General features: G+C 37.2%; 1 protein-coding gene across 1 annotated transcript; it reads left to right on the plus strand.

The window, feature by feature from the left end:
- The first annotated feature begins 3,867 nt into the window (after nt 1-3,867).
- Nucleotides 3,868-22,365, plus strand: YIPF7 (Yip1 domain family member 7). Its single transcript, XM_015862465.2, has 7 exons — nt 3,868-3,926; nt 4,581-4,673; nt 5,066-5,167; nt 6,018-6,178; nt 7,879-8,024; nt 12,568-12,749; nt 16,762-22,365. The coding sequence occupies exons 3-7, from the start codon at nt 5,067-5,069 to the stop codon at nt 16,922-16,924; spliced, it is 753 nt and encodes a 250-aa protein (XP_015717951.1). The 5' UTR covers nt 3,868-3,926; nt 4,581-4,673; nt 5,066; the 3' UTR covers nt 16,925-22,365.
- The last annotated feature ends 2,950 nt before the right edge of the window (nt 22,366-25,315 follow it).

Below are 25,315 nucleotides of genomic sequence, written 5' to 3' on the forward strand. Positions count from 1 at the left end.
AATATATATGTTTATATATATTTTCAAATTTTAAATGATTTAAATTGCAACATTGTATCTTAAAGACTGAAAACAAAACTGCCATCTTTGGAAACTGAAACATTCCACTGTTTCCTGCCTTATTTTTTTATTTTTTTTCTTTTTTTCTTTTTTAAGGTAAAAGAAACCCCAGAAGTTTGGAAAAAGGAATGAGTTACCTGTAGAAATTTTCACATTTTTCACATACTACATTCAGCTTTTTAATACCTGCCAGCTTCCCTTCTCATTTTTATTTTTCAATGGTTAGGCCTCGTCCAAACAAATTTTTCACTAAATTATTAACATCAGTCAAGGCAAGTGTGTTTACATCCACATTCTGTTCTAAAGCTTTGAGGTAGAACAGTTTTTTTTTCCTCATCTTGACATGTGTCAACCATTCCCCATATTAGTAGGTCAGTGGCATCTAATACCTAAAAGAATGTTCAGCTCAAGCAGCCCTTTGCTTTGTCTACTTCCTTGTACCAATAAATATTGACTATAAACTCATTTTGTACCAAATTTCAATATTTAGTGCTTGCTTTAGCCACCTGTTGTGAACCTGAACACATGCAGTGTTGGTAAACTGCTATTGTGGTTAACTGCTAGTGTCACTGTGAAAGTTTTATAGCTCTTCTACTTTGAGATTCATTTTACTTTTGACTAATAGCTTCAAGAGTCTCTTAATTATTTGCTGCCTGTTTTATCCTAACAGATTATGATCAAATCACCTTATAACCACCTCCAATTTGTATATTTTGCTTCAAGGTGTCTGCTAGATTAGGTTAAAAAAAGCTTATGTCCTGTAAGACCCCATTAGAAAGACATCTTCTCTTCTTTCAATTACATTTGAAATGCACCTAATGGCAATTATTTAATCAGTACAAAGGCTGTCCCATTAAGCAGCAATGGTTCTATATTTATTGAAGCAAAATCAAATAAAATACCTTGTATAAATACAGGTCATCAGTGGTTACCTCTCCCAAATACTAATCTTATTAAAACATAAATTAGTCTGAAATTGCTAGTTTCCAAACCCTGTGTTGATTGGATACATTGATTCAGTTATTTATTATGTGAACCAATATTTTGTTGGGATTAATCTTATGTCAATGGGCAAATAATTACTTGGGGTGTCTCATTAGCCTTTTACAAAATGGCATATTTACCTCTGATCTTTTCATCTTTCACAGTATTTTTGTAACCTTGCAGTATTGGACATTCTTGACCAGCTTTGAAATATGATTTTTCCTGTCCTTCTCTACTCTGCCCTTGTGAGGCCCCACCTGGAGTACCGTGCCCAGGTGTGGGGCCACCAATACAGGAAAGACAGGGAGCTGTTGGAGAGAGTCCAGAGGAAGGCCACAAAGATGATCAGAGAGCTGGAGCACCTCTCCTACCAAGACAGGCTGAGGGAGCTAGGTTTGTTCAGCCTGGAGAAGAGAAGACTGCAGGGTGATCTCATTGCAGCCTTTCAGGACATAAAGGGAGCCTCTAAACAGGAGGGGGGTCAAGTCTTTGAAAGGGTTCATAATAGCAGGACAAGGGGAAATGGCTTTAAGTTGAAGGAGGGAAGATTAAGGTTGGACATCCGGGAGAGGGTAGTGAGGTGATGGAACAGGCTGCCCAGGGAGGTTGTGGATGCTCCATCCCTGGAGATGTTCAAGGCCAGGTTGGACGAGGCCCTGGGCAGCCTGGTCTAGTATCAGATATGGATTTTGGTGGCCCTATCTGCAGCAGGGGGGTTGGAGCTTCATGACCCTTGATGAATGTCATGAAGCTCCAACCCACCTGCCTGGCAGGGCCACCAAACTTCCATGTTTACCAGATGAGGTTGCCCAGGGCCCCATCCAATCTGGCCTTGAATACATCCAGGGATGCATCCACAACATCCCTGGGCAGCCTGTTCCAGGACCTCACCACTCTTCTAGTAAAGAACTTCCCCCCTGACATCCAATCTAAATCTTCCCTCTTTCAACTTAAAACCGTTTCCCCTTGTACTACTATTATCGGCCCTTTCAAAGAGTTTACACCCCTCCTGATTATAGGTACCCTTCAGGTATTTCATTTCCCTCTATCAATCTTTGTGTTTTTTTCCATTTCAATTCTTCCTTAAATTACCTTGTCTCATAATTATTCCAAGTCATTATCTGACAGCCATTATGCACATATGTATGCATATTTTCATTTGTATAACTTTTTCTAATTGAAAGTAGCAAAGTATTCATATCATTTTTATAATTATAATAATCAGACATTACCTAGCAAACAATAATTCTTTGATTTAAAATAAATATATTAAATTTAATTACCTTCTTCAAGGATAGGTGCTAATCCCATTTTATTCCCCACCCTGAGTCGGTATAAACAAGATTAAGTACTTATATCTAAACAGAGATGATTAAACAATACAGAGATTAGTAGTTTGCTAAGGCATGAAACTGAGAATTCACCTTGTTGGATGTAGCACTATGGAAATTGAAGGCAAAAACTAAAAAAGAACAAAAACTGTGTGACAAATTCTTTACAATGGCTGCAACAAATACCACACCCCTAAATAATAGAAATAGATGCAGTATCTTTTTCTACTTCTCATCATTCTTCGTTTCTGGGCTCTTCTGGGGACATGCATATTTTTGAAATAATATATTTAATATAATATTTTCTTATTTGAAAGTGTATCAATACTATAATTGTTTAAGAGGTCTATAGGTCATATACCAACAGGGCATGATTATTCTAATGAAATGGAAGTCATTTGGCTTTCAACCACACCAAATTTAATATGCACCTGAGGCACAGATTAATGACCTGCTAATATATCTCATTTAATGTCTCATTCCTCAAATAAACTAGTTCAAGTGATCATTGGGAAACTATCCAATACATAAGTGAAAAAAGCAGTATCTGTTATGACTTACTAAGTGCCTGTTACTAATGTTTGTGTAAATAGAAAGTTGTCTTTGAGGTTTAGGTACTACTTCAAAATTCACTCTGTGCTGCAAGTTTCCTAGCAGTTAGGACTGTAAAAGAAAAGCTCCTAAGGTTCCATAGTGGCCATCAGGCACTGAAGCAGATATTATGCTGAGTGATGAATGGAAAAAAAAGTTAACAAAAATCTGATGTCTATGCATGCAGTGAATGTTCTCAAAGGGTGATAGTCAAGGCTCATTGCCTTTTATCTTCATTGCTTGTTGTGACCCTGGTGTGGTGAGTGCTGCACCTCGTGAGACATTCTGGCAGCCTTGAAGATGGATGGGAACACCTAGAGTAAGAGTGGGGAGGCAGATGTGGCTGGATGTGCCTCTGGCCATGTGATGGAGCTGTATCTTAAATGCCTTCATTCTTCCCACCTGCAGTTGTTGTCCTAAGGAAGCACCACATTCTCTCCAAATTGATTGCAACCAAAAGGTTCCCCTGCCAGCCACAAGGAACACCTTTAATGTTGCACATGATCCATAGTACACCCTCTAGGAATGCCTGCTAAGAGCATACCTCCAGTTAAATATATTTTTTATTATGAATATTATTACATACAGTTGTAAATGTTTAATATTTGAATGCTCAGCTCTCAAGGGCTCCACAAGGATCTTTTTCTGTACCTACTTAAGGAAGAAGCTGTTGGATACAATCTATATTGTTGACTGAGAATTACATAATTCTCTTTTTTTTTTCTTTTTTTCTGCTTTTCTTAAAGATTTTTATCATCTGTTCTTATTGTTGTTAGTTCTTTTGCATATGTCCATGTTATTGACATGTCGTGTGGGTTTTTTTCATCACATGCATCTGTTCAGTGATCAAATTTAGAATCTTATAAATAGCACTAAGCTCATCCCTGTTAACGCAAGAGGTTATTTTAGGTGTTTTCCAACATGTAAATTCAACAGACTGGAGTTTTCATCAATTAAAAAGTAAGTAACCTTAGCTCCTAGTTTTTCTATTAAAAATAAATAAATAAATAAGCGTATCTTTTCTGAATTCTACTACACAGATGAAGTATGTACCTGTTTAATAAATAATTTAATTCCTTGTAGTAATAGCATAGAACATTAAAGACTCACAGCAACTGAACTATTGAGTTGGAGTCTGTAATCTTTTTAAATGTAATCCATGTAAAACCTATATTAAACATATTTACAACATGTTATTTTCTTTCCTAAATCTGGAAATCCTGCATGATGTTTTCAGCAGTTAAGTCAGGTTGCTGAGCAGATTAAACCACTTGAATGCTAATCAATTGGCAAAACATGTACATAGTTCATACATCTGTGTGTTATACATGTATACATCTAGGCAACGGTCCTGCCCAGAGCTTCTGGCTGGAGGAGAGCTCAGGGGTATCTTAATTATGAATATAAATATCCAATGAGAGGGAATAAAGATGAACATTAAGTTAAAAATCTAAAAGTAAAATATAAAGTAAAAACAAAGATAACCAGAACTATAATGCTGATGTGAAGAGTCCATTCTTAACCTTTTGTGTGCTCATTTGTCTGTATATTTCTTTTAAAATAAGGAAATGTACTCTTTAGAATAATAGTTTATTTATCTTCTTTCACACACAGTTGTAGGGATTGGAAGGAGCCTCTGGAGATCATCTAGTCCTACCTAGTGCTAAAGCAGGTTCGCTACAGCAGGTTGCACAGAAAAACATCCAGGTGGGTTTTGTATATGTCCACAGAAAGAGACTTTTTGGGCAGCCTGTTCACTTGCATTCTCACAGTAAAATTGTTCTCTCTCATGTGCAGATGGAACTTCCTATGTTCCAGTTTGTGCCTTCTTCCCCTTCTCCTGACAGGAAACGATATATCAGTAATTGGAGAATGTTTCTTCCTCCATACTAATGCCACGTATAAATTGATATACAGTAATATGGAAACTGAATTTTTTTTTTTTTGTTTGTTTTTTTTTTTTTTTTGTTTTTTTGTCAGTTCCTTCTTTGCATCAGTTCCAAAGATGATTTTGAATGTATGGCTTAGGACAGCATAGATATTTGCTTGTACAAAAGATGATTTTATCAATATACACAATTATTTTTTTTCCTCATCAGGATGGCAAATTTTGAGCAGTTTCACTGTGACTTTTACCAGTCCAATTACAACATAGATGACCAAGAAGATTACAACACTTGTGACTCTAGTGGAAACAGAAAGTAAGTATGCTACCAAAAGAAAAAAAAGAGGGAGATTTCAAAACTCAGGTGAAATTAATGACAAAGAAAACCATTCAGTTGAAACAAAAGGATTCTGTGAACAGTACAGCTGAAGATTTAAGGGTGAAGTAGAAGTTGTAGCTGTAGAAAGATGAAAAGAATACTTTTCTTCCTTTTTCTAATGTACATGAAAAATGTAATACATTTTTCTAATGTATTTTTTTAAATCAAATGGTGACTTGCACCTGTAGAAGAAGGATGCTGGGGAAAAGAATTTCTACATTAAGGAGATTTCTAAACAACCATAATACAGGAGGCTGGATGTTGTTGCAGCTTCCCTGTTCAGCAGCAGATGGATCTGGCTGGTCCTAGGACTTGCACAGGGAGAATGAAAGGAAGAGACCTGGCCTGATCTGCCAAAAAACTCACTGCCCCAGAAGCTGTTCATTCAGCCCTACCCACAATGGCAGTGCTCCACAGAGTCTGTACCTCCCTTCTAGAAAATATCAGGGAATAAAAAGTCATTTTGATTGGAGCAGAAAGATGGGCATCGGAGGATAAGAAATTAGGTCTAGCTCTCTCTATGCCTTCTTGTCATACAGAAATGAAATTATATGTTATAATAATTCAGAAATCATAGAAAATAGAGCAGGAAAGAGCTTTGAGATCTATACCTCCCCAAGGCTGAATTACTTTTAATTAAACCTATCATTATAAGGGATTGGGATCTGCATTACTGTTGAAAATAGTTGAAATTGTAAACCATGTCACATGGGGGGAGCAGCTCTAGGGAACTGTTCAGTTTCTCACTGCCATCATTTGTTTCTCTGCAATTTGCTTCTTGTCCCAGGAGCCAGATAGGAGACAGACCTCTGGCTGGCTCTTTTGTCCCCTCTGAAATGCTGTTGCCACCTCAGAGTTACACAGGTCAGATTTTACATCCAACAGTTCCATATGGTTCCAACATCAGCTCTGCTGGTGGTTTTGATGAGGAACCTCCTTTGCTAGAAGGTAAAAATAAAACCAAGGACGATGCATGTTTGTATGCTTCTGTTTCCTAACTAGTGTCAGCCACCAGAGCATCTACAGCAGAGGCACTCAGCCTGGCTGTTGAACTTGCCCCTGTGTATGCAGCTTTGACTCCTGTCGTTAAGCCTGCATTTTCTTGTTTGAGGTCTGCAAGGGTTTAATTCATTCTTATGTCATATATGGTATATGCTTTACTACCACTAGATGACAGCATAACAATAAGTTTCACATTCATATTTCCAAACATTTTTTCTGCTCTGTGTTTATACTGCATGCATACCGGAATATCTTTAATTAATAAACTTTGATAATAATCTAATTTGCTTATCTAGTAATAAATTTTACAGTTTGAAGATGCTAACTAGATTGTTTCAGTGTAAAGGAAATTTTTAAAGCTGCATGCAGCTTCAATTAGTTGATCATTTAACCATATGAACAATATCATTTTTCATGATGATTGAACTATCTTAATGCTAGTGGCTGATCTGTAGATGAATATTCAGTTTGCAAAATACCAGTACTACCGACATTTCAAATAATAATAATAATATTAATAAAAATATAAATTGTGACTACTTCACTATTATAGAAAAAGAAATTATGCAGCCTGTTCTTGCACTGCTTCAAACCAGCAAGATCATTCTGAATGACACGGATAACTTCTAGACCTCCAACTCTCAGTCCTCCAAGCATGTAAATCCACAGGTAGCTCACCCCATGAAAAGGATGTTGAAATGCAACTACTTGCAATCTACAAGGCTGCAGAGATTTTCATGACTGTGTCAGATACATTGACCAAAGTCAAACATTTTAATACAGAACAACCTTATGTATGTAACGTTTTGCCTTAGTTCGAGATGATGGATTGGTGAAATAAGGTGAGGACCTGGCTTTTCAAACAGCACTAACATATTGTCAACCTCAGTCATTTTGGCAACCAGTTCTGAATCTGGCTTTTCCTTTCTGGAGCATCTCAGCAGAAATGATTGATCTCTCAAGCTGAAGTGCTTCTGAAGAAGTCAGAAAAGAAATCTTTGCCCCAGTGAAGTTAGTGTCAGAATTGCTATTTGCTTTAATGGGAAAGAAATTTGTTCTGTTTCCAGGGTTTCCAGTAATTATGTTTTAAATGCAAAAAGCTTATAAAGCACTCTACGAAGTATTATTAACTTGCCTTGAAGGGAAGAATGTCATTTTTAAGTGCCTCTGGCAGCTAAGGCTTAAGACACATCTCTTGTCAGACTTACCAGAATTAAAACATATATCTCTGCCTTCAGTGTTCCAGAGTATCTTGAATTCTGCAGTTAATTTTAATTAGCATATTTTTCAACATCTAAGTTAGTGTGGTTTATATATATATGTATGTTTATATATATGTATGTGTGTGTATATATATATAAATATGCATATGTATGTTTTAAATATAAAAACAAATATTAAGTTGAAAATGCTGAAGGCATTTTTTGACTCGTTAGATTTAATAAATAAATGTTTCCAGTTTGGAATCAGAGCTGACTCTCAGCTATACTGGATGAACAGGTACAGCATGGTCTTAATACTGAATATGTCATCCTACAGTATTATCTACATAAAAGTGATTAATTTGTTCAGCAATCTGTGATATATACTGGATTGGTGTAAAAGTGTTTCTCTCTTGTAAGCAGTTCTGGAATTTTTCATTGCAGAACTTGGGATCAATTTTGAGCACATATGGCAAAAAACTTTAACAGTTCTGAATCCAATGAAACCTGCAGATGGCAGCATTATGAATGAGACAGACCTCACTGGACCTGTGGTTTTCTGTTTGGCCCTTGGAGCAACGTTGCTGCTGGTAGGTTATGTTAGGAGCTTAAGGGATCAATTTTCTGACAAGTTAATACCTAGGTGATTAATGTACATGAAGTAGCAGAAGATGTAGATCTGAAAAAAAAAGAAAAAAAAAAAAAAGTCATTCTCTTCTATTTTTCCAGAGATTACATGTAAAAAAGACTTCTCACTTGAAAGTACATAATGTTTAATTGTAATGTAGATGTAATACAAGTAAAGTGGTGTGTTAATTCCAGTGGAAATAAAAGATCTCACCATTATTGGAGGGAGTTATTTGAGTTAGGGATTAATATGAACAAAGGGCAGATCTGCACAGTATACAGACTGAGGAGGCACTGAACACGTGAGGCATGACATGAACTAGGTAAGGGCATAACAGGGAACTTCTAAAGGAGGGAAAAAGAGCACATAGCAGACCAGCCCAGGTTTTAAAGCACTCTTGTTGCTTTTGTTTTTTGTTTTTTGTTTTTTTAATTATCCTCTCTCATTTGTTATTCTGGGGAATACAGAGATATAAAAGAAAAATATTCATCACAGAATCACAAGGTTGGAAAGGACCTATAATATCATCTTGTCCAACCATCCTCCCTCCACCATACCTACAGAAAACCCCTAAACCATATCACCTAGCTCCCTATCCAAGCTACATATCTTTACATAACTAAAATTATTCCAACAACAAAAGGAAAGCAACGTTTTCCACCTTCCTGTCAAATTTACAATACCTTTCTATAAATTTTGCTAGCATCTTCTTAATCTACATTCTCTGTCTACATCATCTGCTAAACAAAATGCGTAAGCCTGTGCTTAAAATTTTTCCTCTTTATGAATAAAGTTTCTTACAGCAGGAAACCTGAAAGAAAGACTATACACTAGTCCAAAATTCATCTATTTGTCACTGACAACAGAGGCTCTCTGGTGCTGCTGAAGGACAGCTCTGATTGTCAGCAACCATTTATCAGACAGGGACAAGGTGGAACTGTACTGGGGAGGGTTTGCTGCTCTGACACCTGAAGGGAGAGAAAAGGGGCTCTAATTCCCCCCTTCCTCTGTGATAAATAGTGCTGAATCAGAAGACTTCAAAGTTCTTACTCAATTTGTAATGTCAGTGCAGTACCTTGACTGTACAAACTGCAATATAAAAGGCAAGTGTTATTATTTATGTGCCTGTAAAACTAAAAATATTTTAAAAGAGTGGAAGCAGAAGGAGAAAAAGGAAAAGGGGGAAAAGAAGGTGGGATGCTACAGAAGATGGGCTCTTTCCCACACAGAGAAATAAAGCTGAGGGGAATAAATGAGAAAGTGCTGAATTGACTGTAAACAGAAAAATGGAAGGAGAGCTGAAAAAAAAAAAAAGAATGCTGTTGATTTTTCTTCTTGGACAGTGAGATGCTACAATGAATATTAAGCTAGTATTATTGAAACAAAGTACTTAAATTACTATATTTATTTTAAGATATTAAACATGCTGCATTGGAAAAACAACCAGTGGTCTAGGTTTTTTTTCAAGAACTCCCCTGGCACAGCCTATTATGTCAGAGTTTTTGTGCCACAGCTTCACAGGAAAATGTCTGTGTGATTTCCATGGCCATCTTAAAAATTCAAACTTTTCATTTTTATTTTGAATACCAGAGTTGATTTTGGGCTATATGACATCCTCTTATACTTCAGTAATTCTAATAGTAGCAGGAATGTAATTTGGCTAAGAGCTTGGTTCAAGAAATAATTTAGAAATTTTACTTACTTCCAGCTTTTTAACTATGAAAAATATGCACAGATGTTCTTCAAATGTTAGCATTTCTTTTGGATCGCAGAGAAAATGAGGAAGGGCTTTTTAAACTCACAGCAGCATTTGTTCTTCCTCATGCTGGTGAAAAGAAAGGCAGCTCCATTGCAGAGAAAAAAACAACAGCAGTGCAAAAGTTTGCACACTTTGCATTTTACATAGTCATTTGTCATGGGACTTCTCCATATCCTGCAACTGAGGGTAGCAGCACCCACTCCAGGCAGGTGCAGACAAGCACAAAAGGTCTGACTTTATTCTAACCTTGTTCCTTCCGCAGGACAAATTTAGTGCTTTCAATTCATCAAAGCCTGCCAGGCTAATCAAGTCTGATTCTGGTTTTGCTTACATTGCTGTGAACTGGGAGTATTCCCGTGTGCGTGAGTCAGTAAATTTACATAAGTTAGCAACAGCTCAAAATTGGAACAAATGTGTTCAGCTGCTTTTTCTCTCTCATTCCCCTGCACCACAAATCAAGCACTGCACCAAATGGAGATTTCAGTTGGCTAGTGCTCCCTTCATCTCTACCTCAGTAATTTGGTAATCTTAGATTAAGCTGCCAAGTAGTGCTGTGTGGAACATTAAAAACACTGAAAAAATATTAGCTTACAGTAATTGTTGCATCTCTGTGAGATGTCATTTTTCTTAATTGATCAATAGTAAATGCAGCCCCAAACAGCCACACATGTTAAAATTAATACAAAACTTTGGAAACTGAAATTGTGACTGATAATAATCCAAGCTATTACTGCTCTCCCACAGTACCTCTAGCTGTCTAATTCTATTTGGTGAAGCAGTTTTCCTGATTGTTTTATACATGTAGTATGCAAATGCTAGCAAAGGTCTCTTTCTACATAGCAAGCACTTGGGTCAGTGTAAGACTATGGGTAACCTGAGTGAGTATAACTTGGAAGCAGAAGAGAGGTCAGCAATGAGCCAGGATGAGCTGAAAAGCAGGGTGATGGTGCTGATGGAGAGGCAGGTCATACTAGCTAAGGCTGCCTTTCACATAAGTGCTCTTTCTTCATAAAGTAAGCTGGCACCAACCTGCAGCTTCAGGACTTTCAACTTGTGCCATCACTAGATTGGTCCCTCTCTTCTGCATTTCTGTATATCTGTCCAGTTCAATACGGCTGGCATCCTGTGATCAGCTTCCATACAAATGAGGGAGCAGAGAAACAAGGTCCTTGGTTAGTTTTCCCTAGGTTTCATTAAAATGTGAGTTTGAAGAGAGTAAGTAGTCTACCTTAACCATTGTGGAAGAGATACCTGTATAGACCAGGAAAAGGCTTCAGTAATATTTCAATCTTTTGCACCATACGAGAATCCAAGCATAAGCTACAAAATGAATAGAAAATGAAAACCTCAACTGATTCTCATGCAGTTTATCCTATGGAATGTGTAATGAGTGATGTATAAAATTATACACACATACACATCTTTGTGTTAAGTATGTTTATATGTATTCTTATGCGTTAGAAATGTGGTGCATTGTGGCACTTCCTTTGACAAGTTTATTCCACTGTACTGAGCTGAGGGTTGAGTCCAAGGTTTAAGCTAACCCCTTCATAATGTTATCTTTAAGAAGCAAAGTTCTGAAACAAAACAAACAAGTCTGTCTTCATCTCAGATCACTGTTTATTTCTCATGTACAGAAGTTGAAATCACACTACTGTGTACCTGGCATTCAGTAGTTCATTTGTTAGAACCTTGAAGAGAGAGAAAATGATTTAGCTATCTATCGGGAATGAGCAATGCTCTCATGTCTGGAGGTAATCCTCCAAAATAATGGCAATAGATGAAGAAATTGGTGGTGCTATGGCCACTGGTGCCTGTTGAACTGGCTTTGTGTGTAAATTATAGAACATCAGGCTTCAGGCTGTCAGGCTGGTACCTTTCACAGGCACTAAATTCACACAGAGGAATAAAACCTGGAAGAAGCAGGGAAAAACAAGCAAACAAACAAAACAACAACAAACAACCATCTGGGGGATTTTTCTTTCAATGGAACACAAAAGAACATGAGCTGCTACTACAGTTTATCTAGAAATGAACATGCTGTATTGATCTTACCACAGAGATGTGTCTTTCTTGTGATAGTCAAGGAGAGAAATCGTCACATTCATCTTGAAAAACTGCATAGTTTCAGCAAAGGTTTAGTAGATTTTGGGGTGTTGGTTGGTTGGTTTTGTGTGTGGGTTTTTGTTTTTTTTTTTTGTTTTTTTTTTTTTTTTTTCAGATCTACTGAAAACTGTAATAAAATGAAAAGTGTTTTAAGTAAGTGGAATTGCTGTTTTATCTGGGATACTTTTCCACTGATCTCTGTACTGGAATCATAGAGGTTTTCAGTTTCCACTGTCTTTAAATTTGTAAAGATTGGAAACATTTTCCTGACTCAAAAATTTGCTTTCCATGTCCATACTTTGTTCTTAGTTTGTTACCAGTTAGATCTTCCCAAGCTTCCCTGACCAACTCCTGTGTTACTTCCGAGCCCAGAGAGAGAGAATAAGGCTGAGAATCAGTGGGATGAATTTAAATTAGCAACAACCACGTTCTCACAAATTTACCTTGGAAAGTTTTGATGCAAAAATCACCCAGAAGTAGCAGCTGTGTTTTACTATTGAACCAATGAAGACAAAGGAAGGAGAAATTGACAGTCCAAAAAAAAAAAAAAAAGTGGAATTAAGGTAGTGCTTCACTTCTGCCAACCACCTTGCAAACATTTGTTCCCTTCCAACACAATGTTTATGTATTTTTTTTCCAGGCAGGAAAAGTTCACTTTGGCTATGTGTATGGTGTGAGTGTCACTGGGTCCATCACTATGCATGCCCTGCTGAACCTGATGAGCATCACAGGAGTCTCATATGGCTGTGTTGCAAGTGTTTTGGGCTACTGCCTGCTGCCCATGGTGATCCTGTCCTCTTCTGCAGCCATCTTCCCTCTACAGTAAGTACCAGTGCATGGCATCAGGAATCATCTGAAGGACAGTGAGTCAGAAGTGTTATGAAAATATGTTGTAAATGGTTACAACATAATGGTAAATGAATTGTACCTTCCTAAACCATGAAAAAAGACACCATTCTGAGTAGGTGAAAATGGGTAAAATGGAAGAGGAAGGTCTGTGTGAGAGAAGGGTGATATATAATCTCTTTAATACAAGTCCATTTTTTCCCATTGAGACTAAGAATGGCTTTGATTTTTGCAGCAGTCCAAAATGTGCTTTTTGTTTTGCAAGAGCCAGCAGAATCCAAACTATGGTAACAATTTTAAAAGAGACTCATGGATTTTTGTTTTACGTAGCTGATTCTCTTGGTCTATTTTTTGTTTGTTTGTTTTGTTTGTTTTTTGTTTTTGTGTGTATGTGTGTATGCGTGATCATAATATCAGGCTCCCATCCTTGTATTTCTTTTTGTAGACTGACTTCTGTGTGGTAGAATGAAGTAATCATCAACCTTTAATGAAGTGGAGCATTAAGATATAGCTAAGTCCTATTCTCGAAAGAATAGTTGTGGTATAATTGCTTTGAAAAAAAAACTGATGTGCGGCATTGTATGTATCTCTGTGAGTGTGTGGAGGAGTGTTCATTAATATACATAAGAATTAAGAAATTTTCATGCAAGCCTCTCCTTCCTCCTCATTCCTTAAGCCTTTTGAAATATGGACCGTGTTTACCTCTATGTTGACATGAAAAAAAAAAAAGCACAACAAAATTCCAGGTCCTGAAGGGTTTGGGCAGTACTTTTTATTCATAGTGAACACATTGTTAATAATGGCTTCTCTACTTGATCTTTTTTAATACTTTCTGAACTCACCAATCTGCAAGATACCATAATTGACAGCTGATGAGCAATAAAAGTGCCTGTGTCTTTCATTTGATAAATCAGCAATTTTATGTATGCTATTATTTTTTAAGGAAATGATATAGCATTGTCAGGATTTTAGCATAATCCTTGCTGCTTGTTTCTATAGAGTCATAATGTATTAGACCAGCCTTATTCTGTTACTCGGCTGTCCTTGAAAAGATGACCATCAGTGACACTGAAGAAGCCACTCATTCTCTGTTCTCCTATGCTTCCATATTTGCTTGATTAACCTGTTTAATAATCCACCCAAATAAAAGGTGCAAATATCTAATCAGAGGACAGATGGGGCTGACTCCAAGCCAGCTGTTATAACTGCATGGGATGCTGTTGACTGTACAGAGAATCACCAAACAGGCACCATAGCCTTGTAAAATGTTGTGAATTTAGAGAAAGCACATCCTTTGAAAATCTCTAGGCTACTGAGACTTTTACAAAAGAAAAATATTATTAAAACAAACTGATAACATCAAGTGGCTGTTTTTAGGATTCTGCAGTCCTTCCTCATATGCTGTAAGAAACTCCTTGAATAAATAAGAGATTATCTGTTGCACAAAGATCTATTGTGAACTTTTACTAAAATCAAGCAGGAACTTTTAAATCCAATATGACTCATTATTCTTAATTTTAAAAATTATTTTAAATTGCAAAGGAAAAACAGCAGTACATTCATACTGTTTTTTTCTTATCTTTCTGAAAGTTATTTCAACCACTTCAAATTGTAAAAAAATTAATGACTTCAATCTGTGTTTTTACAGAAAATACACATAAGATTGTACACATATAAAATGGAAAATAAATACTAATTCAGCAATTTGTGATACTCATGATCACCTAATTAAGTGAAATAGTGAATGATACAAAATATGAAACCTCTGGGTGCTGAATGGCACCATAGAGAGGACCAGTTCTCCTATTCAGACTTGTATGGAACCAGATTCACTCTAAGCTTCACTTGTACCCATCTATGCTGCTGTCATGGCTGAGGCCAAGCTGATTAAGTGATCTTTCTGGGAGAAATATCAGCAATATTTTTCCCCAGAAAAAACAATAATTTTTCACTATCACTTCCATGAAAAGGCTGACCACAGCGTTTCCTTGACTAAATAGTGAATGAAATGTATTTAAGATGAGAGAAAAGATTTCTTTGATCCATCTGATGTACAGGACTCATTTGCTGACTGTCTGCAAGTTGTGATAGAGAGGAAGGGAGATGCACTGCTCATGTTTGCTCCCCAGCTCTATCTTCGTGCCCCTCAATCCACCCTTTAAGCTACTGCAAGCGTGACACCTGTTCCTTGCCTTTCTCCCCTGCAGGATGATCTGACTCTCATCGACACACCAGACACGCTATTTGCTAAAGCTAGCCTGTTCGTATCAGCATTCAGTGTGCTGTAAGACCAAGGGCTGAATGTACAAGTGCACAGACTCATCCCTTGGCTCCAACAAGATTTTATGTCACCTTTCTGTCTTGCTCTCTGCCTGTTCTGGAACAAACCATTAGAGGCCATTGGACCCTCAGTGCAATGCAGAGCAGTCACAGCTCTAAATTGTACTGCCTTGTAATTGGCCCCTAAAGAGTCATTACAGTAGCTGCAAATTATCACCAGGCAGCAAGTTCCTGTAGATTTCTAACTTCTGCTACCATATGGATGGATCAAGAAGCAATCCATACTGGCTCTGAGTTTCTGGCTGGCTGGTTAACTGAGCATCTTTGTGTGTCTACTTGGAGAAGAGGCTTAGTTCACAGTGTAATCACGGTGTAATCCCTGAATGCCTCCGCATAGGCTTAGCAGGACACTTCAACTGAGAATAATAAACTACATGGTCTTTATTGTTTTATTTATAGTACCTTGAAGTTACAACAAGGTGCTGAGTCACCTTAAAATCAGTTTTATCCTTCCTTTCCAAAACTGCAAGAGCTAAGAACATCAAGTACCTTATTGGCTTGGAGACAGAAAGAATGAAATGAAGTATGACTTTGTGTAAAAAGTAAACTAAGGCAATTAAAGGACAGCTTTATTCACTGTGTTTTAGTTGCAATAACAACATTAGTGAAGATTATTTTTGACAAATGAGCCTAAGTAGGTATATGTAGTCTGTTTCTCACTCTGATTCTGTTTAACTAGTGCTTTGGAAGAACAGAGTCCCACAAAGTCATTTAGCAAGTAGCAGAGATTCGTTCATTTTGAAGGTCCTTCAGACTGACACAGTAAGTGTGTGTAATGCAGCCAACTCGATATGCACCTCAGAAGCATTGTGCACGTGAGCTCATGCATTTTACAGAAGTAGACTGCAAATACAGTATGCAAATAAAACATGTGTGAAACATTATTTATTAACATGGTCTTGCTTCTACAAGGGCTTAATAGCTAGATCTCTAATATGCAGGAATATTTCAGTGGACTTCTGACCGCAGTCCCATAATCACCCATTCTCCTGCCCACTGAACCTGAGAAGCAGCAAAAATTAACTTTGGAAGAGCTTAGTTGCCATTGAGGGGCAGAGTGGAAAGCCACAACGTGGAGAAGAATTTTACAATGAGCAAAAATGCATTTCCTCAGCACTTCTTCTCCTGTCTGTTACATTATGCTAGATGTGAACCTTTTAAAAAGGCACTTAGGCTTTCTCTTGGGTGACACCTATGAGCATGGTCAGCTGAGTGTACATCCTGTATTGTTGCTTCTCTGTCAGAGACACACTTCAGATCTTTGAAGTGTTACAAAACTACATTGTCTCCAGGTCATCATTCTGCCTGATGGAAGATTAGGACTGTAGTTTCATTATAGATCCTTGTGACTTCTGCTAGGTGGATTTTGGCTGAATAAGATCTTTGCTAACTTAAAAAAAAAAAAAAATAAAAAATGAGTCTTCAGCTGCTGCATCTGTTGGAGACCACAAAGATATTGGAGACCAGCTTCTCTTTCTGTCAGTACTGCTAATTACACTGCTGAAGGAATTGCCTTGGTCAGTCCTTGGTTAGCCCTTGGTTCTTTCTGCACCTGAAATCAGTAATGAGTTGCCAGACATGAGATCATGATTTGACCGCTACATGTGCTAATAAATACACTTCTTTGTTTCTTTTTTTTTTCTTGTAGTGGGATCCCAGGAACTTTGTTAGCTCTGTTTGTTATTGGATGGTGCAGCTTGTCAGCATCCAAAATTTTTACCACTGCCTTGGCCATGGAAGGACAGCAGCTTCTTATCGCATACCCATGTGCTTTGCTGTATGGACTCTTTGCACTTCTGGCGGTTTTCTGAAATATATTTCCTGGTAGCCTTATTACAGTCTGTTTATGTTTGTTAGAGGGATAGGAGGTTATTTACTTATTTTTAGTTTGTGCAGAATTGCATTAAGTTCCATTAAGAAAATTAGATCATACAACTTACATTTTATTTGCTTAATGGCTGATAAGAAAATAAAATTAAGAAAAAGCAAACTAACAGGCAAATGATTGCATTGCTGATGTTTTGAGAATCTTACAGCTTAGAGAAAAAAAAAACAAAACACGTTTGTATTGAGCAGATAGTAAAAAAGAAATAAATGACAAAAACAAATCTTCTCTTTTGAGTGTTTAATATATATAGTACATGCACTAGAGAGTAACTGGACAAAAAATATTTAATAGATTAGTAATTCTAGTGAAAATAAACATGTTTCAGAAAAAAAAAAGAGCTTATTATTTGATTACTGATAACACAGAATTTATGAATGTGTTTTTTTTCAGTTATTATTATTATTATTGTATATATTTAACAGAGGATTTAGTGGCTCTGCTTTGTGATGTGGAATGATTGTCCAAATAACAGGAAGAACAGGTTGCTACAACAGAGAGAGGAAACTAGAAATGTCATCTTGTTTTATTTTTAAGAGGTTTTGCTGTCCAAAACTCTATTGTACTGTTTGTAATGTACAGTAATGTTAGATTTTAAAATTGCCACTAAACCACTGCCTGCTGTCACTGCAGAAAAGCACCACACAAAGCAAATGCAGCTCCTAAAAATGTCTCCTGAAAGGCACAACTGTATTTAAGCAAACGAAATAAAACCTCCTCAATTTTATCTGCTCCCCCACCCACACCCCACAACCTATTTGCTGCTTTTAGTCTTACAGGAACCTAAAATTTTTATAACAGCAATGAAGCACAGAATGCACAAGATGACATTTCAATACATAATATTAGAAGTATCAAGCCATCAACAGAAAATAGAGATGTGTGTGCTGCCATAACAAGAGTAAAATCCAGTAGGCAGTGCTAGAAAAAAACCATGTAGCTGTAGAAACAGCCAGGGAAGAGAAATATGAAATAAAGGGAAATCTGAAGGAAACAAATGGTTGCAGATTATTTCATCAGTGTTCTAGGATGTCTTCCCTCATGATGAATGTTTTTATTATTTTAATTATTCTCCAATTTATTCATTATTTGATCTGTTCAGTGAAGTAACTGCAAAATATTTATCTCACTAAACAGAGGACAAATGCAGAAATGCAAAAAATATATATGCAGAAGCTTAGGATGGAGAAACTGCTCAGCAATACATGAAAAGAACTGTCTTCTTAATCCTTTCCATCCTTTTCAGGTCAGAGATAGGTTAGATGATCGGTTTGTTCTCATGCAAGTGATTCTGTTTCTGAATTGAAAGAGCCATTGATAAAAACATTTCCCATTGCTCACATATTTGTTTTCAAGAGCACTTGAGGGAACCTTTATGGAATTCACTGTACTGAAGTCCCATGGACTGAATTCATAGTAGACTTGAGAAGTAAATGAAAGTTAATGTATACTTATCCAGGCCTTAAAAATCACAGCTCATTTCTAGAAAAGGATTTGTTGTATTTACACATTTCCTTCTTGCAAGGCTGTGAGCACAAGTAAGGAGAGGCAATGCTGGAGGTATAATTCTGGTGCAAACTATGGATATTACTACTTGGGTTCTTGTTGCAGGTTATAGAGGGAATTTTGTGGATGTGGTGGATCAGCATTTGTGGGTGTGATGGATTTGGCCCTGCTGCATTAAGGATTAAATTAATGAGATGCAGATAAACACACTGTGTGACTCCAGGGTATGGTTATAAAATCAGTCCATTTGATTTACCATGTACTGATGCCCATCTCTGAATGGGGAAAGACTCATATGATTTCTCTTCTGGTGTGCAGATAAGACTGTAAAGGAAAATTTAGATCCATTTTTGTTCCACACTGACTAAAACAAGTATGAAATTCCACTGCTCCATAGTACTTTATATACATTCTCTTCCTGATATGAATGAAATGACTGGCAGGAGGACTAGTGAATAGAGCCATGGTTTTGTGTTTTGATGTCGGAGACAAGTCACATTACTTATGGAGAAAATAAACACCTTGAAAATTTCCCACTGTATTTACAAAGCAAACACAAGTCTAATTATAGATTTAACTTTATTCTCTCAGGATTTATAACTTTTTTTGCATTCTCACACCTGCATCACTTCAGCTGCTAAATTCTTACTTTTAATTACTTTCCTTGCTTTACTGGTGAGCTATTCTGTTTTACTCTTACCTGTCCCCAAGATATTTCCACCAAGTGGCGTGTGCTGGTGCTGCACTCCCAGCATGGCGTCCTTGAGGGGTCTCTATGTTGTCCAAGAGGATTTAATCCTCTTAACCATTCTCCTTCAACTTCTTTTAAACAAGACTCTTCCTTTCTACATAGTTATCCTTTCTGAAGTTGAGAATAATCATGGTGCTGCTTTTGGCCCTTCTATTCCTGTGTTGTTCCTCACGTCAATATTACCCTACACATAAAATATATATTATTTTATTGCATGTTGTTATACAAGCTGTTACTGTAAGAAATGTTATTTTGATCTAAAATAAAAACAGTTCAAAACATATATCCCGTAACATACCCCTTTTCCATCTCTTTGAGCAGGCTTTCTCAATACCACCTCGTTTTCCTATACTTTCCCTTGTCTAGGCCATTGTATTTCACTCCCTCACATCATTCCATGAAAATTTAATACAAGTCTGGCAAGCTATTGCTTTCAACTTGCCAAAGAGAGGATTATAAAATAATAATGGGTCACGGACTGATTTTTAATTCATGCTTCCTACCCTGAAGAGTTACAAAAACAGAAGATTTAAACATAAGCTTCAAAGCAAAAGGGAGAATACGGTTTTGGAGGAGGAAAGTTGCTGATCTGTCTTTAGTTTCTTGATTGTGTCTGCATGCATATGAAACTTCAATTCTGAATGCATATTTGCACACAAAACCCTGTAGTTTCTTAGTTTCTTGGTGTTATTTGTAATGACATATTCAAGTGGTAAGGGGACAAGGTGTTCACCTGTCTTCCACTGACTCTGCTGTGTGCCAGACATCCTCAAGGTCACCTTCAGAAACCAGCTGGAAGCATTTTCCTGTAGTCTAAACATTTTGCTGCTTTATTGTGATAGAACACAAAAGAATGTTAAAGTGTACATATTTTGACTGAGGGAAGACTGTTGTATGGCTTGGAGCAGGAAATGATGATAAAATGGGTATCTGAACAGTGGCTGCTTACAAAATGTTGGGTTGCATCCAGAGAACCTGTCTACTTGACAAGCCAAGGAACGTGTTTCTAGTAAAAATGACTGTGTTATTTATCAAAAATCATCTTGTCATAACATATCATCTTTAAAAGGTTATAATACAGGCCAAGAATAGTTTACCTGTTCGTAAACTTAACTGAGGATCAAATGCTGCTGGCCCAGTAAATTGGACACATTCTGCATGTCTTGGTGAAATAGCTCTATTAATGAAGGGTTAAGTTTTTCTGTTTTTCAGAATGGAAACCACAGAAGCATTATGTAAAAAAAGCAGTGAAACTAATTTCATAACAGCACTGAATATACCACTTGAGGAGACATAACAGCTCTGTTTCTTGTCTTAAACCTCCATTGCCACAATGTTATTTCAGCCCTTTACTAAGCAGCCACCTTTACATGTTGGCATTTCTTGTCCACAGAATGATCGTAAGTGAAGTTTGCAGTAATGTTGAATTAATGACCTTTATTTCTGTTTTTAAAGGGTATAATTGAAGGAAAAATTCAATAAATTGTGTGCTTTAAATTTCCTTTTCCTCCTCTATTGTCAGGAGCATATTTAGTGGTCAAGCGTTTTTGGGCTTTTTCATGCCTGGTACCAAATATATACATATATATGATAGATTTCAGGACAGTGAAGCTGCAACAAGTTTTGGGCAGTACATCATTGCTTTCTGAGGTCTTAACATTATCAAACTATTGACCCAGCCTAAGAGGTGATGTAGATGTTTTCAAAGAGTTCAGTGATTGCAGCATCCAGTAAGTCTTATGGACAATCACAGCATGCAATTGCAAAGCTCACAATGACATGATGCATTTAGTGGTTAATGCATTTTCTGGCAGATAACAAAAGGCCACTGGATCAGCAAGAATAGAGTTACTGCTGTATAACATCTATCCAAATAATCTAGAACATTCATAACCACTTGCCTAGATTGCTGTAAAATGAAACTGACCTATACTTGTGTTGGCACCACTAGTAGATATGTTCCTTTTCAAAATCTATTCTCTGACAAAATTTGTCCTTCACTGATCCCATTCTGATTTCACCACTTATGTGTTTAGTCTAAGCAAACTTCAATGGTGTTATTAGCAGTACTGATTTTCTGGCCTTTGCCATATTTTCTCTGGTTAAACAGCCTCACCTACCCAATGTTCTTGATGGTGCATTCTTAAGAGAGCTCAAAGAATGCACATGGGCTGAGTTTTAGTTGTGTTTGCCAATACTTTTGAAAGAATAATGTTCGCAACAATGGCAATATGTTTAATGTGATTACCAAGCACATTTATTAGACTCACGTTCTCAACATTAGCTGAGAAATGACTGGTGACCTCGGTGTTGCATCAGTGAACCAGACAAATGATGATATTCACAGTGATCTGCATAAAGTTGTATAATGAATACCTTGGACAACACAAACCCTCTGCTATGGTAGCACTTTAGTTATAAATGCAGGAAGGAATCCCAACCCTTTTTCTGCCACCATGTTGAGTGCAGTGGTAATGAGTGAGAAAAGTCCATACAAGACACCAAACACACATAATCGTGATTATAATAGACCACATGGGAAGTCAACACTTTGTAGAGAACAAAGGGTAGATCTTCAGAGGCACAAAAGCCAATCTTTCTGAAATTCACTGAGAACAGAGCTCGATCTGTAATTTGGTGATTCTTCTGACAGCTTCTTGACAAGCACTCCTGAGTAATCAAAGAGCAAGGAGCCACTGAGCCAACACTGTCAGTCACCCAGGGGACTGATGGCCCACATGTGATTCCAGGTAGAGACAGCTACAGTAATCAAACAAAAGATGCTATCCCAGTGTGCCATTGCAAGATAGGCTCCCTGGCTATAACACTGCTCTTTTGTTTCATTCCAATTTATTAAACCTTTAGCCTTGGATCTTGAGTGTTTGGAGCTTGTCTTACTCAAGTACTTGCTGCCTTTTAGCTCTAAATGTATTACATGAACACTGACTGGGCTTGGGCTTTGTTTTTCGGCTTGTTAGGTTGCTCTCACTCCTCACTTTTCTGACTGTAACTGTTATCCAAAATTACTTCTTTTTTCTTATTTTAGCTTTCCTGCTCTCTGGTTCCAACTTTGTTTTTTTATGTCATAATCTTAACCTTTCAGAAGTCTGCATCTTTGCTGTATTTCTTTGATGCTCTATTCTCCCTCTAAAAAATAAAGCAGGAAGAAAGCATGCCAGTGAGTAATGTGAAAATATTTCTGAAATAAAATCCCATCAGCACCTGACCATCATCGTTCCTTTTGGTCTACAGCTGACTGAAATCAGTTGCAGGTAGGACTACATGTCCTTTCAACAATAACATTGAGAGAGAAACCCCTAATATATTTTATATAGTATTTTCAACATAATACTTTCTTGGTACAGTCAGGACCTTAGGAGTGATACAACTGCATATCTAGATGAAAAGGCTCCAGAAAAGAACGTCCTAATATATAAAAGGCATAAAGAAATGCATTATGTTTTATCTCTCCATTGTAGAACAGTATGATAGTTGTGCATTACTGGTTCAATCGCTCTTCTGAATTGCTAACTCACTGGAGGAAGTATATTGTTGATACACTGCAGAATGTGAAATAGTTTAGGCAGTTATTCCTTGTGAAAAGTAGTAATGGCACTTGGCTCTTCAGAAGTAGGCATGATAATATGATCTACTCTAAAGTGCACTTGTGCATTTTGCTTGGTGAGTCAATTTGCTGGAGGAAGATGATACTAAATGACACTAATAACCACAGAAGGGATGAGTGCAGCATAAATTTGCTTATATTTCAGACATTGTGCACATGGCGCATAGAGTTCTGCAGAGTGTTGCAGAGTAGCAGCATTGCGATACATCTCACCTGCATAATGAGCACTGCTGAATAACTGTTGGCACTGAGTAGGAAAGCCTTTGACTGAGATATGAGAATATCTAATGCTTCTGCCTTATAAAAAGGACCACTTCTCAAAACTGAAATTTGCCCTGGAGACAGATGAATTTGTGAGAGCAGACACTGAGCTGATCTGTTTAACTGAGCCTTTTGCATTTTACTTCACATCCACCACTGCCTGTGTAGGTTACTGTCTCCTTCCAGCACACTGCTCTGGTTGTTGATTGGGTCATACTGCAGATGTGGAGGATCAAATTGGTTTCTGAGATCAGTTGCTGAGAATACCTCTTCATGCAATGATTCTTCATGTAAGCATCCACTATAACCACAGCCTGGCTTTGGTGAATAATATAGAAGCATTTTTATTGATACAGAGCACACCTGTGCTGCTGCTGTCGCATTCCCTGCTGCTCTTGGTCAGAAGATGCATATATGCACAGCACTTCAGCTCTTGTACTGTGTCCATGGCATAGCGAAGAGCCAGATTCATCACATGATTGTAACTCTTTCAGGTTCTTTGTATGAAATGTTACACATTATATGATCAAGAAGAATGAAAAACATTTTCCCATTTCACTAATTAAAATGGAACTTTCTGTTATAGCAGCTGAGTAATTATAGATTCATAAAATTTCAGCCTAGGACAGAACACTTTGAGGCCAGTTAGTCTATCCTGTGCCTCAAAAAAAAAAAAAAAAAAAAAAAAAAGACATAATTTCTGACACCGATATAATATTGACTTCCTTTGAAACTTTAATCTTTCTCTCAATAGATTTTTCAGATGACTGCTGAAGATGGACACCTTTCTTTTAAATAGTAGGTGGTATATGCTGGATTATGAATGGCTGTTTTATGCATAGGCATTACTTTACTGTCAGAAACGTAAAAGGTACTCTGACAATCTGTTGGTTTTATGTTTTGCAGTTATCAAGTTACAACAGAGAAGATGATGAAAATCAAACTGCTGGAAGACCTAGAACATCTACTTTTATATTTGACATATGTCCTGCTGGAAACTCAAAGTGGAACAAATCACTCTAGACGTGCCCACTTTCTTACACTCTTTTCTTAATAATATAGTTTTAGATGGTGTCAGAAGAGGATAAGTGATCTAGGTGGGGCTTTGGTCTGACCAAAGACCATCTTTCTTATGTTTATTATTCTCATCCTTGTGGTTATTGTATGTTACCTAATGGTTAATCAGGAATGATATCTAGGCAAGGTATAAAAAGAGAATAGTGTCTGTTTTCCAGAACATCTTATGCTAGTGAATTGTGACTTCTGTAGCAGTACACAATTGATGGCAGCACTGCTTTCCCTCAGTATGGCCTGGCTGGTGCACCATAGAAAACATTTTGCTCTGTAATCACTGCAGTATGGTACTAATGAGCTAGTTAGGATTTGTGTGCTTTACTGCACAGTTTGCATACTTCATGTACTTGGAATACTTCAATTTTTTTCTAGCTATTTCACTGGTATTTGCATTCTGACTGCTTAACAAAACAATGCTGCTCATTTAAGGGGTTGTAATACAAATATAATGCATGGCAACAACAATTATGTCCTGTATGTCTACAAGTCCCAATGCACATGATGGCATACATTCAGATATGAATGAGCTGGCCAGTGTGAAGGCTGTGGGCATCAGTTTGCACATAAATTCTTTGTACATAAATTCCATGTACATGTGTTTATCAACATTTTTAAAAATCACAACAAATTCAGGGAAGTTAAGTCTGTAAGAGAACAGGGACTGTGGAATGTACATAGGTTCAACTCAAACTGGATTTCTTATGTGATAGTGGGTAGTGATTTGGGCTCTGAATCTTGAAGGTCTTTACTGATGCGTCCTGCTGATTTCTCTGAGAGAAAGGTATCTGACAGTACCTAGTTTTTTGATTCCTCAGAACACTTTCACATTTCATAAATATTCTGTGAAGAGACATTAGGTCCTTAAGGATTACCAGGAATGCAAGTGATGATACCTAAAGTCAGCTCTCACAAAATAGCAATGAAGACCCAGTTCCCAAACTAACAAGTTGCTTTTTTATCAGTACACAAGTTCCTTGTGATAGATGGATCCCATCTGTCCATCTGCTTCCATCTGGATCCACCACACTGCTTGCTCCCTCTTAGGTAAAATGTGGTAGATGCTCAAGAGACTTCTATGAGATATTAGTTCTGTAGTTCTG

This window comes from Coturnix japonica, chromosome 4 (assembly GCF_001577835.2).
Source record: "Coturnix japonica isolate 7356 chromosome 4, Coturnix japonica 2.1, whole genome shotgun sequence".
Taxonomy (NCBI): domain Eukaryota; kingdom Metazoa; phylum Chordata; class Aves; order Galliformes; family Phasianidae; genus Coturnix; species Coturnix japonica.